This window comes from Porites lutea, chromosome 13 (assembly GCF_958299795.1).
Source record: "Porites lutea chromosome 13, jaPorLute2.1, whole genome shotgun sequence".
Taxonomy (NCBI): domain Eukaryota; kingdom Metazoa; phylum Cnidaria; class Anthozoa; order Scleractinia; family Poritidae; genus Porites; species Porites lutea.
In genome coordinates, this window is record NC_133213.1 from 4,180,377 (window position 1) to 4,193,746 (window position 13,370).

The following is a 13,370-nucleotide window of genomic DNA, read 5'->3' on the forward strand; positions in this document are numbered from 1 at the left end:
TATTTTGGTGCTAGGAAATTTTGGTGTATTTTCGTTCATGCGATCTTGAAAACTAACCCGTTTTCTCACCATGTCTCGGGAGCCTTATCAAACCGTAAGCACGGCTTATTTCATATAAGGTATTTTGAGAGCGGACCTCTGGAGCCAGGGTACCGATAACTCGAACTTTTTTCGATTTCCCTCGAAGGTTCCAGTTATCGGGAGTCGATTGTACATAGATTATAGCGCAAACAAAGAAATTATTCAAATCCATTTCGAATTCGCATATGTCTCTTTCTTTCTTACTCATTTGGACTTTAAACTATAAAAACGTTCATACACTCCGTAGTTCCCTCGAAAACCATACCCGATTCCAAACCAAAATGGGCAAAGCGTATACCTGTTTTCAGACCAAAACGGCGCAAACATCCTACCCGATGGGGCGGCACATACCTATATGGCTTATATAAGAGAGTACCCCCCTCCCGGGTTTGAGAGCAACTTGTGCAACCAGTCAAGATAAAATATGCAAGATGTGGCGTAAAACTACTGTTATATCTGTCCTCTGAATTTGGCATGCGGAACAATCCAGTTTGAAATTTGATTGGGCGAATTACAATATTCGGCCGATTTCTATCACGCTCTTCCCCCGAACTTTTCGTTTCATTTGGCAGCGTGGTTATGGAAAACAAGAAGTTTTCATCGCGCGCTCGATCGTTATAGGGGCTCTGGGGACGAGAATTTCTCAAGGCGTGACCGTCGAGGTTCTATTCAGCTAATAATTCTTTTTATTACAAATTGTCTAAGAGACGGCTTCCAATACTCTATACAGATGGCGTTGTCCACGGCTGTGCAAAGATGTGCAAAGATACCCGTTACATGCTGCCAATACCTCGTAAAATCGAAGCACCCTGCTCAGTTGAATCAGTTGAATCCACTGAATATTCAATATGCAACTGGTCTGTAACCGTATTTTATTGAAATATTATCAGTACTATATAACAAAGAAATAACTCCTTTTAAAAATATGTTTGATCATGCATTAATTTAAAACGATTTTCGGCCATGTCGTGCAATGCGTAAAGAATACTCTACACTTGCACGCTTGCAAGCATGACTGTTGGAATATTGGGCCACGCAATGCTCACAAGCGAGCAATGAGCTACTGTACACAGTGTGCTATAAACAGGCAATCTGTAATGAAATAGCTCGAATAGTCAGGGAAAGTGAAAGGTTTCATACTTCATAAGTGAATGCAATGCGCACGGCTTACTACTATCATTCACACCTTCATTTCAGCGTGTTTGCGCATGAAGCTCGCACTCAAGCCGGGCGCCCATAGCAAAACACGCGAGTGGTAAATACAATTTGACTTACCAAGCACGAAAAGAAGACTTTTAAGATGCATTTTTTATCTTCTCCGATGAATTTGCTGTGGGGTTTTCCTGACCTGTCTCTGCGACCGATTTGAAAGCAGCAACTTGTACAACCAAAAGATAGAATGATGCAAGGTGTGGCGTAAAACTACTACTGAAATGATTGGGCGACTCAAAATATTGGGCCGCAATGGCTGATTTCTCTTTTTAAACCGCACTCTTTCCCATGCAGCACAATCGTTTGTTTTTGGCTGCGTGGTTGGAAAAGAAAAGGTTAATTTCTCGCTCGTTAAAAAAGCTGAGGGGCTGTGGGGACGAAAATCTCTGAAAGCGTGACTTAGGTTTTATTCAGCTAATAATTCTTTTCATTACAAAGAGTTAAATTGTCTAAGAAACTGCTTCCGACACTCTATACAGATATTACTTGCAAACCCAAGAGACACATTGGAATAAAATAAAAACCCTGAACATATGGCCGGTTCAGTTTTATTCAAAATTACTCTAAAACTTCACCTTAACTGTAAGCGTATGTCTGTGGTCGGGATGGAAACAGATTTAAACTTTGTTCTCCCTTTTGATAGAAACATACGATAGCGTTTTTTTTTAGAGTTCCGAGCATGACAAAAGATGACTGAGAATACAGTCGACTCTCGATAACTCGAACCTTCAAGGGAAATCGGAAAAAGGTTCGAGTTATCGGGAGTTCTAGTTACTGGGAGTTCGAAGAAAGTAGCCGAGAGTAAGGTAAAAAACAGTTTTTACTGCGCAGTAAACATTTTAATCACATTTAATTGTAGAAATGTCAAGTGAAAATTAAAAGATACTTTTAGGTTATAAATCAGAACGTAACGTAAAAAAACATAGCCTAAATAGAGCATGCGTTTTACTGTTTTGAGAAGAAAAGCTGCTTCACTTTAGCCTGTGACAATCAACATTAGCCTCCACCAGTAAACTACACTCCTACAACACGTCAATAGTTAATCCAAAATTCAACGTTTCGGACGCCAGTAGACGGCTTTTTGCCGACTTTTTAAGGGCTCCAAACATGGTTCGCGTTATCGAGGGTAAAATTATGTAAAAAATGACTTGAAGGGAAACGAAAATTGGTTCGAGTTAGCGGGAGTTCGAGTTTTCGAGGGTTCGAGTTACCGAGGGTAAAATTACAGTGAATGTATGACGGAAATCCAGGGGAAATCGATTTTGGTTCGAGTTAGCGCGAGGTTCGAGTTAGCGCGAGGTTCGAGTCAGCGAGAGTTCGAGTTATCGGGAGTCGACTGTACTTGGTTATAATTCTAGGCCCGGTTAACTTTGACAAAAAAAGGTGTGCTTATCATGACCTAGTCCTTTCAACTTGTTTCCGCATTCGACGGCTTCAGCGTCCTCCTATGATCTTTCGATCTGCACTAGTGCATTCGCATCCGTTTTAGGTGTGATCGATTTTAGAGTTGAAATTCACACCTCTGAAATTAACGAATACTTATTTTTTTTTCTTTAATGATCAGTAACAACCAAAAAGAGTAAAAGTATCTTGACAAAATGTTAATGCTGTTCTGCGAAATTTACCGTGATTATCATGCATTAACTTACAACGATTTTCGGCCATGTCGTCCAATAGGTAAAGAATACTCTACACTAGCGTGTTTCTTCAAACAATCCCCGGTCTGTGGTACTATAGCGTTAAAACACTGAGAAAAAAAAAGCTGATTTGCATGCCTTTTTAGTGGCACTGAGTTGCTAGATGGAAAAAGTTTTCGTTGGCAAGCATGTAGGAATACTTGGCCACGCAATGCTCGCAAGCGAGCGATGAGCTACCGAACACAGTGTGCTATAAACAGGTAATCTGCAATGCATTAGCTCGAATAGTCAGGGAAAGCGAAAGGCGTCCATACTTCACAAGTGAATGCAATGCGCCCGGCTTCCTTGCTTCATAGAAAGTTACATCCTTCACACTTTCATTTCCGCGTGTTTGAGCATGAAGCTCGCACTCGAGTCGGGCGCCCAGAGAAAACAAGCAAGTGGTAAAAGCAATTTGACTTACCAAGCACGAAAACAAGGCTTTTAAGATGCATTCTTATATTATCTTCTATCATGAATTTGCTGTGGGGTTTTTCCTGACCTGTCCCTGCGATCGATTTGGAAGCAGCAACTTGTGAAACCAAAAGATAAAATAATGCAGGTGTGGCGTAAAACTACTGTTATATCTCTCTTCTGAATTTTGGCATGCAGAACAATCAACTTTGAAATTTGATTGGGCAAATCACAATATTGGGCCGACATGGCCGATTTCTCTTTTTAAAGCATACTGGTTCCCAGCACTTTTCGTTTCATTTGGCCTCGTAGTTATGAAAAAGAAGAGATTTCTCGCTCGTTAAAAAAGGTTGAGGGCCTCTGGGGACGAAAATCTCTCAAAGCGTGACTATGGTTTTATTCAGGTTATAATTCTTTTCATTGCAAAGATTTAAATTGTCTTAGAAACTGCTTTCAGCACTCTATATTGGCGATGTTCATGGCAAAGATGCTGTAAAGATACCCGTTGCATGCTGCCAAATTAAACAATACGCTTCAGCGTCATGTTTCGTAAACGAAAAAAAGCAACCTACTCTACACTGGGGAAAAAACAAGTGTTGGGGGGGGGGGGGGGGGGGGGGGGCTGGGTGGGTGGCGAGAGGCGTTTAGATAGTAGAGCGCGGCGGTCAGTGGGGAGCGAGTTAAGATAGTAGAGCGCGGTGAAAGCATGCAGGACGAAGACACGACAATGTGGAAGGAAGGTGAGAGATCATTTATGGAAGCCCAGAAAGGCAAAAAAATCTTGTTTGAAAGGGTATTTAGGCACAATAAAAAGATTAGTGCTTTAACAGAGGTTAAAGAAAATCAGTACTTACTACTGGCTGCATCTGGAATCAAATCCTTACAGAAACAAACCGCAGGAAATAACTGCTTAGTATGCATTACTGACACTCTTAATATTAATTTTAGACTCCGAGCGAAAGAAATTAGATTTGCTCAGTTAAAAGAAGGAAAACCTGTGTTGCTGTTTATTAAAGGCTAATTCAAAGGTCACATTTCACACTATCACGAGCTATATGATTCGCGTCTAGTCTTTCAACACTTTATTTCAAAATTCGGTCCAGCTGTAGTTCTTGTTACAATAGGCCATTTTACAGTTATGGATGGAGGCGAGGCTGGAGTTGACCTTGTTTTGATACAATCCTTCTTGTTTTATTATGTAAATCAAGTAATTCTTATGCTAACTAGTATTTTTCAAGGACAATTTCCATAACAAAGCAAAGGAGGTTTGTATCAAAACAAGGTCACCGTCAGCCTCACATTCACTCAAAGGCTAGGGTACTAAGGCCACAACTGTAAAATGGTCTATTACGCGGTCGGCGGTTAGTTAAGGGCGGAAAGAACTCTGTAAGGGAATGTTTACAGGTGTTCCCTCCCCCTTTCCCCCTATAGTCTCCCCTCGTTTTTTTTTCTTCGTGAAAATTTCTCCCGCGCTCTACTATCTGAACGCCTGAAACAGGCTAAATTACAGCTTATGTTGATACTGTTTTGCATATTACAAACAATGTATAAAATCTTTATATGAGAAATCAGTATATACGTAGTTGTCAAATCTTAAAACTATGGGCATAAATGTAGAAATAAACTACATTTACCTGAACTTGTGTTAATTGTTGCTTTTTCTGTGTAAGTTGGGATCATTTCTTGACCACTTGCGGGGTTTTGCGGCACGTTGTTAGTTCGGTCTTGTTTTTCTACATTTAGTGAGGCGAGCCAGGGTACTGTGTCCAACCTCGACTCTCAAATCACTCTCGCATCACAAAGCATCGCCCAAATTCGCCATAAAACTAAAGGACCAATCGACTACTCTTCTTTAATCCTTCCATATCATGAAGAAGGGAGTTTAAGATACCACGACGGCGACGACGGGGAAAACATCTCTTGCAAGGTGAAACTCGCAGTTTTTCAATCTCTATTGCAATGATTCCAACTCACCTCCTTTGTCTTATGCAAGCGAACTCTTCTGAAGTTGAATTGCTAAGAACCATATCCAAGTTGAAAGCAAGAGAAAGAGCGAAAATTTCGTCACCGTTTGTTCACGTTTACCCAAAATGTGGAACTTGGTAATTTCACGTCGTAGTCGTACAGTGACGGCAAAGAAATGTGCAAAAAAATGTGCTACACGTGCAGAGTTGTTGTTTTACATAAAATTCAGTTATAGGCCCTTTACAGCTTGCCATTCACGTGGTATAAAACAGCCCTGCTGGGACGCAAAAGTCGCACTGGGGCCTGATACCAACCAAAGGCATACATAATTTTTGTTTGTCCCAGTGCGACGTTTGCGTCCCAGCATGGCGATTTTGTATCAGGAGAATGGCAAGCTGCAAAGGGCCTATTGCCCATGAGACGTTCCTGTTGACATCGACGTTGTAGTCAGGTACGTCACTGCGGCCATATTAGTTGACAATAATAAAGTGTTTCAATCCAATTGGATCTAAACTCTTTTATCGTGCGAATTCTTGTAAACCAACATAGCCTCCTTGTCACGTTGTTGCAAACAAAGGATACGCTTTGTTTGCCTCTCAAATTTTCACAGTTACTGTTTCCAAATCCTTTTGGGAATATGCAGTCCTCCCGGGACTCCTCCGAGGAGCATTTGAAATATGATTTATGCAAAGTTTGTAGGCCAAAAAGAGTATATTGTGAGGGATTCGAAAATAAAGAATCCAAAAGTTTTAGCATTAGCCGTTCTCCACAATCGTCGTTAGAATCGGTTAAGATCGTCCTGGACCTATAGAGGTGATGTTACATGAGAGGATTCGCAACGACGATTTTTAGCCAATAGATCTTTGTCAGGCGGCGGCCATTTTGTTCCAAGATATTAAAAAGCTTTGTATTTGCACGGCTAGCCTCATTCTTACTGCGAGGCTAACTGTGCCAAAAAGAAGCATTTTAAATCTCCTGGCACAAAATGGCCGCTGCGGTGACAAAGGTCTATGACTTTGTTATAAGTGACTTACTCACAGAGCAGCCATAAAAATACCGGCTTAAAAGCAGAAAATTGTAAGGGAACTTGCGCTCTCTAACGGTAGCAAAACACAGTGATGAAGGAAGGGGAAATACACCCCCGGTCTTTAATGTTTCACGGTGGACCCCTATGAAAAAGCCCGAAGGTCAGCTGAGCCTGTTAGCCTTGAAAAAGAAGCGATGTGATCATAACTAAGCATTCTAACGCTTTAATTTGGTGAATGCTCATAGCTAGCGTAAATTATTTTATTTCATGAATATAACACATTTATTTATTACCTTAACGTTAACTTTGTTTTCATCTCCTTTGCATCTAAGTTTCAAGGAAATGATGACTTGCAACACAGTAGTAGCTATCAAATAGTCAGTTTCAGTTTCAGCTTTATTCTTTGGCATTCTTACTTCGTTGGTAACTGCCATTGATTACTATTAACACTTGAAAAAAGATATATATGCAAGATATATATGCACTTCAATTTTTTCGCTATTTCTTCTATCTGAAAAAGTGTTCTACTGATCGTTTTTCGTTAATAGGAAACGTTCGATTAGACGGGGGAATCCTAAGCAACCACAACGGTAAGGCAAAAAAAAAAAAAAAAAACCTGGAAAAAAAAGGAAGCTACTGATACTGTCTGAGGCACTGCCCTGATTGCTCAACTACGGCATTGAAATTTACATAATACGAAAGATCCATAAAAATATAACCTTAAAAAATTCCTCTACATTAAGAAAAAGAAATAAGCTGACATTAAGCTCGAAGAAATATAGAGTGTATTCTCTTTAATGTTCTCGTTGCAGCCGTCGTCCTGGTTGCTAGAGGTTCCCATGAACCGTTTAAATTATACTTCAGCTCAAGAACAACACCAACAAAGGAAAAATTAGTAGAACCTCAAAAATACCATTTTTCACTTTAGGGGCTGCTGAAGTGACTGGGGAAATGGTGGACGTAAGGAACTGAGAAATAGTGAAAGTGGGGGAAAAGATGGAAGTATGAAAAATGGGGGGAGTGGTAGATTTGGTAGAATGAAAGGAATGAAGAGGATTGTCGAGTTTCTTCACACCATAGCATTGGTCATTTCCTGTTGCTTCAGGATCTCGATTATTTTTGCAGAAAGGATTATAGTCATTGTAGCTCAAATCTATTATTTCCTGGGTAGAAGATGAAAATGTACAAGCCGACCGTGACAGGTCCTTGAGGCACTTCTTTGCCTTGGCATTTTCCCTGTCGAAATGAAAAGAGACAAACTATGTCAGGATTTTTTGATGGTCGAAGGCGGACTGAAGTGGCGAAGGGGAGACAAGGGTTGATGGGAGTGGTGGGGGGTGGAGATTGGAGAAACGGGGGAGGCAGGGGGATTCAATCCATTTTGTCAACAACAACAACAATAAGCTGTATTTGCATGGCTATAACAATGTATTACAGTATTGCAAAAGCTACATGAAATTAATCATTGATTCCTTTTAAATTAGATATTTAAAAAAAATTCAAAGATATTAATCATTGCTTATTTTTAGCCATAAGTAGGATCAATTCCTCAATTTCCTCTTACTCTTCTTTCCTGATTTCCCCTTAACGGTGGAGTTAACCATCTGCTATATGAAATAATATATCCCTCTATATCATATTCTTTAACCCTTAATGGTTCGGCATTACTCACTGGATGAAAAAAAAAAGGATTTAGCACAAATTTGCTTCCGGCAAATATAGACTTAATATGTCGTCGCAAAATTTTAAAAACAGAATAGTAAATCTGAGGCAAAGATGGTAAAAGCCACATTTGCCTAGTTATTTAAAACACTCTGTTTTCTGGTAATATTATGATACAAAATGTGGCATTTACCATCTTTGCCCCTATTTGCAATGCAAGGAGCAAATTTGTGCAAATCCATTTTTTCGTCCAGTGACTTTCCCTATCGATCTACTGCACGTTGAAACTGATGAGATTTGTCAAGCTCGCCGTCCCTGAAATTCCGAAGGAAAAGGCCGAGGTACATACATTACTGAGTGGTGGAATGAGAGGAACTGCTGAAGGTCGGGAAAAAAATGGATAATTATGACTTTAAGCATGGCGAACTTCTAAACTATTTGCAAACCACTGACTTACACCACACCCTACAGGGTTATAGTTAATATGGGAGTTAAGAACAGTGGACTGTTCTTGGCACGTAGCTAACTGGGAAGACTTTAAATTATTTGTTTAATGATTCAACTTACGAGCAAAGATCTGGATCCGACTTGTCTGCAGCGAATTTATGATGGAAGGTTCTCAAACAATTGGTTGCATCAGTGGTATACGAGCTGCTACATGGTGACCCCACCGAAGGCATAGCTGGAACTGCCCATCCACCTTTTAAACACATGACATTTTCTTTGAAATGCTTGCGTACAATGCTTTCGATGCGACTTTGAGATAAAACATGTCCAGCACAAATATGCACAGTCTTTTTCACACAACCAATCAATCTCTCGAATTTGGCACTAAGGACGAAAAAAGGAAAATTCATGCATCTTGTCCAGAATTAATGGGAGACATTTACATGTTATGAGCGCCTGCTCTGCTTTCCTTAGTCCGTTTGTACTTGTCGTCTAGTTTAAATTGGACCGGTATCCCATACCATCCCATCCCAGGAATGCCTTTAAACACAACTCGGAACCTCAAAACCTCCTGTTACGGAGATCAGTCTCTGTATAACTGAAACACAACGTAAACTCACTTAACTTAACTGTAGTAACATGTATGTGCGTAGGAAAGCACCGAAGACGTTGAAAAACAATTGGGCAAACAAATGAAAAACAGTTGTTGAGGTATCTTCGCTTAAAAGACGGACTCCGATCTCTTACAATAAAGTAGACTGCTTCCAGTTGGTTTCTCTCTCGAATTTCGCCCGTGAAATGTCATCCCACTTGCTCAAAAAGATCAGAGAGAGAGAAAAAAAGTTGCCGTGCATACAGGAACTAGGGCATGTTATGGAACGTATTGAGGGGATAGGTTTGAGAAAAGCTGGACTGCAAGAAGTGTACATGCGCAGTGGAACAGTGGAATCTCTCAAACGCACAGTCACGTAGGCGGACAATTCCTTTAACCAACATCAATTTTCTCCTAACATCCATATGTTGCCAAGAGAAATGGTTATGAGAGTTGATAAAATGATCAATAAAGAGAAAATGCTCTGATCCGTTGTCAAACTCTCTCAACTAATTCTTTAAGGAAGTGTATGAAGATCAGTACGGAGAATTTATATGTGGATATTGGGACTAAGGGTTACAAACTCTGTATTTTTACATTCCCGTAAGCAGCCAGTGGCTCCAGTTACGGACATCTTTTTTACGTTACGAACAACTGTTCTGTACCTGCAATCGCCATTAGGGTCTTTCTGGAGTGTTTTAAAAAAGTCCGTTTGGCATTTCATGGCATCACAGAAATATTCCATAAATGTACATTTACCAACGTCAGGAAGAGCTGTTGTACTTCCAGATAGGATGGCTAAGAGAAAACCGAGAGGGGGATTATTGCAATAAAGATTAAATGATATTCAAACACAAAAAATAAAATAGATAAATGGATTAATCATTCAATAAGTTAAGACTGAGTGTAATTTGGCTTTTTGCAGCAGGTTATCATGGCGAATTGCCGCTTTTCCTAGCAGCACACTGTTGTGTATTGTGTCAGTTTACCACAATAATAAGCGAAGCGTCTAACAAAATAACCTAACGCTGACCCCATATCTTTCCTTTTAAGCTGTCTTACGAAAAGGGGAAGCGAGGAACAAGGAAGGAGGAACGCGGAACGAGAGACTATCACGGGAAAAGGGAGAGTGAAACAACTGAACAAAACAGAGAATGTGTGGGAGGATAGGCTTTGTACCCATTCTTCATTTTCCAGTCCTCAAGCCGGTTTCCCATTCCCCGTTTCTCATTTAAGTAACATTTCCTTTTATGTCCCTTTTGTTTCATTAAGGAGTAAAAACTTCATGTTTCAATTATTGCTCATCTTCAAAAACTGAAACTCAGATGACAGTCTCAGCCCTCGAATGTTTAAAAAGCACTTCGATATTTTGATAGAAATTGCATCTTTATAGCCCGCTAAAATAAACCACTGAAAAGGGATAAGCAGTTGAAACGCTATACAGCCAATCAAAATAGAGAATCTTTTAATAGGTTTGCGCCCTTTTCTTGCAGGTTGGTGAAATAAATCACGACGCCGTTTTAAAAGCCCAAATCATGGCTGACAAACAGAAAACAACGAAAAATTTTGTAAAATTCTAAATCTCTGTAGTGGGCTTGTTCACTGTCGCCTTTCGTTTGATGCCAAACGTGTTTTTGGCTTTATCTTATACATTACAAGAAATTCCGCCCATGATGATTGATGTGATAGTTGAGACTCAAGAATGCCTATTGTTGGGCGCAGTTGTTTTTTGACTGTTCAGTTTGAGTGCAAGAAACATCACAGAATACGCAAGCAAAACAAAGGTACTTTTCTTCACGAATTAGCGTGAAATGCCGTGGGTTCGGTTTTTGTAAAAAGGCAAAAGTCTTGAAATTAATGAAACCGAAGTTGGCGACTTACCAAACAAGAGAAGAATGCTTTTGAGGTACATTTCGCCGCTAAGATGACTTCAGTGTGGTGACTTGTTAACAGTTGATCTGTAGTGAGACTGATTTGAACTTGAACGGCCAACTCGCATTTAAAAGTACAACAAGAAGACACAATGATGCATAAAACACTTGATGTAAAAATACTGTAATATGGTCGGTGTACGTGGTATGCGGAATACTTGATCCTCTCGGAATTGAGATTGGGGCCATTTCCGATTTAAACCGTCCTTGTTCTTGAATCGAAACGTGGGTCCTTCGTTTTCAATACGCTGTCTTTGGAAAGGAAGTGAAGGCATCTTGTATAACAGGAAGAAACAAAGACGCGAAGAGACCAAGTGTAAAAATACTTTTAAACATGTTCCGGTGATGTAATTGGTACGTGAACGACTCCCCCCCTCCCCCTTCCGCGCTTCACAAGAAATATCACCCCGAGGCATTTATTGTCTTTTTGTCACATTGTCATAAAAAAATGAGGAGTCCTTACTTTGCTAAATTTTCTGACCCACCACTAAAACACCACTTAGTTTCTCTTAGACTGTTCAGAACATCACAGGGCAAAGCGTACAGTACCAACAAAGGAAAAAAGTGAGGGCGCATTAGGCGAATAAATGAATTTATGTTAAAGGCATTTGGGAATGAAGTTCTCGTCCAAGATTGTTTTGAGGTTCGACCGATTAAAAATAAAAATAAATAAATAAATAAATAAAAAATGACATGCCAGGCGCAAAAAGAATTTTGTGAGGTACATTTCTTAATTTATCTAAGGACTTTCGTGCAACGTGTTAACATGCATGTCTGAAAAAGTGTGAAAGCAACTTGTGTAACAGGAAGGCAAAATGATTTAAAGTGTCCGTGCGTAAAAAAACTGTAAATAACTTCCCGTGAACATATTTTAGAGGTTCATTTCGTAGCTTGTCTAAGGACTTTAACGGGAAGACAAAATGATGCAACGATATCGAGCGTAAAAATCCTGTAAAATATGTTCCCTTGAACATTTTTACTACAGAGAAACATTTCGTGGCTTATCTTACTTTGGTGCGACGAATTTCCATAGTGAAGGCATATCTCTGAAGAGAGTGTGAACAAAGCAAATTGTGTAACAAGAAGACAGAATGATGCTACCCTGCGAGCAGAGGCCCTTCGATCTTCCTAGATAACTTATCTAGGAAGATCGAAGGGCCTCTGCTCGCAGGGTAGAATGATGCAGAAACGAGCGTTGAAATACTGTTTAGTTTGAATTCCTTGTGCTTGGCGCGTGGAACATACCCCACCGGAAGTGGTAATGTAGCTATTTTTCTTATGCCGTTCTTATTCCCAGCCCATGCCGTTTCTTTCGATCACGAAGAAAACAAACAAACAAAAAACAAAACCAAGCTGCAATTTTGTAGCTTTATTTTAATGTCGTTAATTTTCTTGACGATTTTAGAGTAAATTTTTTGACTTTTATTAAACAAATGTCTGAGGATGTCAAGAAGGAGTTGATTTCTAAGTTTTAGCTAGCTTTACCTTTCGTTGACGACTTCTAAGTTTTAAGTATACCTTCTTTATTTTATTTACAACAATTTTAATATCCTAAAGTTTTCTTGTACATTTTTGGACCAAAACATAAAAAAAACATGCCACAGGTAAATAAAGGTACACACTCACATTCATGTTCATTAGCTTCACTTCGGCTTAACATGTCCACGGTCATGTTTAGTTTGTGTTACAATAAGTTTTTCGGGGTCGGGAGGGGGGAGGGAGTGGTTCTCAAGAAAACGCGATGATTTATAACAAAAGTTGTGTCCTTTGAACCCTGCCAGGGGACCCTTTCTTTCTCTTTTTCGATTCTGGCGTTACTCGAGACACTGCAGGACTCGAGCAAGTTCTTTGTTCAGCATGCGCTGCCTTTTGGTAGGATACAGTTTCGAAAAAGGCTTAATCGTCGAGCGCTTGTTACAGCGGGCTCAATAGTGACCTTTGGTTAATCAATAAAAGGATGTTTGCACTTGAAAAACCAGTTTGTCGAGAGAAAACGAGATTGACTAGTCTAGAAGCTCCGGCTGTGGCGGACTCAAAGGCTTGACGGCCGATTCAGGCAGAGCCCCTTCTCTTTCTCGATCAATAAGAAGAGAAAACGGGATCCTTCTAGGATCATTTTACGTTTTTGTGAAACTACCCACCTACCCCTCCCTTAAACCAACATTAACACTTAGGTCTTACTGAGGGCAAAATGTTGGCTTAGGGGAGGGGTAGGTGGGCAGTTTCCCAGAAACTTAAAATGAAAAGGACTGTGATCGCAGCGTGTCCCTCGGTGAAGTTATTTTCATATCAATTGACTTCATCTTTAACTAAAATGACTTACGTGCTTTGTTTTTATTCGTATTTTTGTTGCCCTTAACTTT

General features: G+C 39.9%; 2 protein-coding genes across 2 annotated transcripts in view; both read right to left on the reverse strand.

Annotated features, from left to right (window-relative positions):
• LOC140923062 (uncharacterized) overlaps nucleotides 1-11,086 on the reverse strand; it is a 21,178-nt gene extending 10,092 nt beyond the window's left edge. Inside the window, exon 1 of the mRNA XM_073373119.1 lies at nucleotides 10,958-11,086. Within this exon, the coding sequence (XP_073229220.1) occupies nucleotides 10,958-10,988 (31 nt within the window). The 5' untranslated portion in view covers nucleotides 10,989-11,086. The remainder of the gene's footprint in view (nucleotides 1-10,957) is intronic.
• On the reverse strand, nucleotides 7,236-10,259 carry LOC140923453 (uncharacterized). Its single transcript, XM_073373546.1, has 4 exons — nucleotides 10,256-10,259; nucleotides 9,742-9,874; nucleotides 8,605-8,868; nucleotides 7,236-7,611 (listed from the first exon to the last, which is right to left on the reverse strand). Exons 1-4 carry the CDS (start codon nucleotides 10,257-10,259, stop codon nucleotides 7,236-7,238), a joined length of 777 nt encoding a protein of 258 aa, XP_073229647.1.
• Nucleotides 11,087-13,370: the final 2,284 nt, after the last annotated feature.

Excerpts from the sequence above, each read along its gene's own strand:
- LOC140923453 (XM_073373546.1), bottom strand. Across the intron at positions 8,869-9,741 it reads GACCCTAATGGCGATTGCAG|TGCCAAATTCGAGAGATTGA; the intron begins GTACAGAACAGT and ends TTTCGTCCTTAG. Across the intron at positions 7,612-8,604 it reads TCGGATCCAGATCTTTGCTC|GGAAAATGCCAAGGCAAAGA; the intron begins GTAAGTTGAATC and ends TCATTTCGACAG.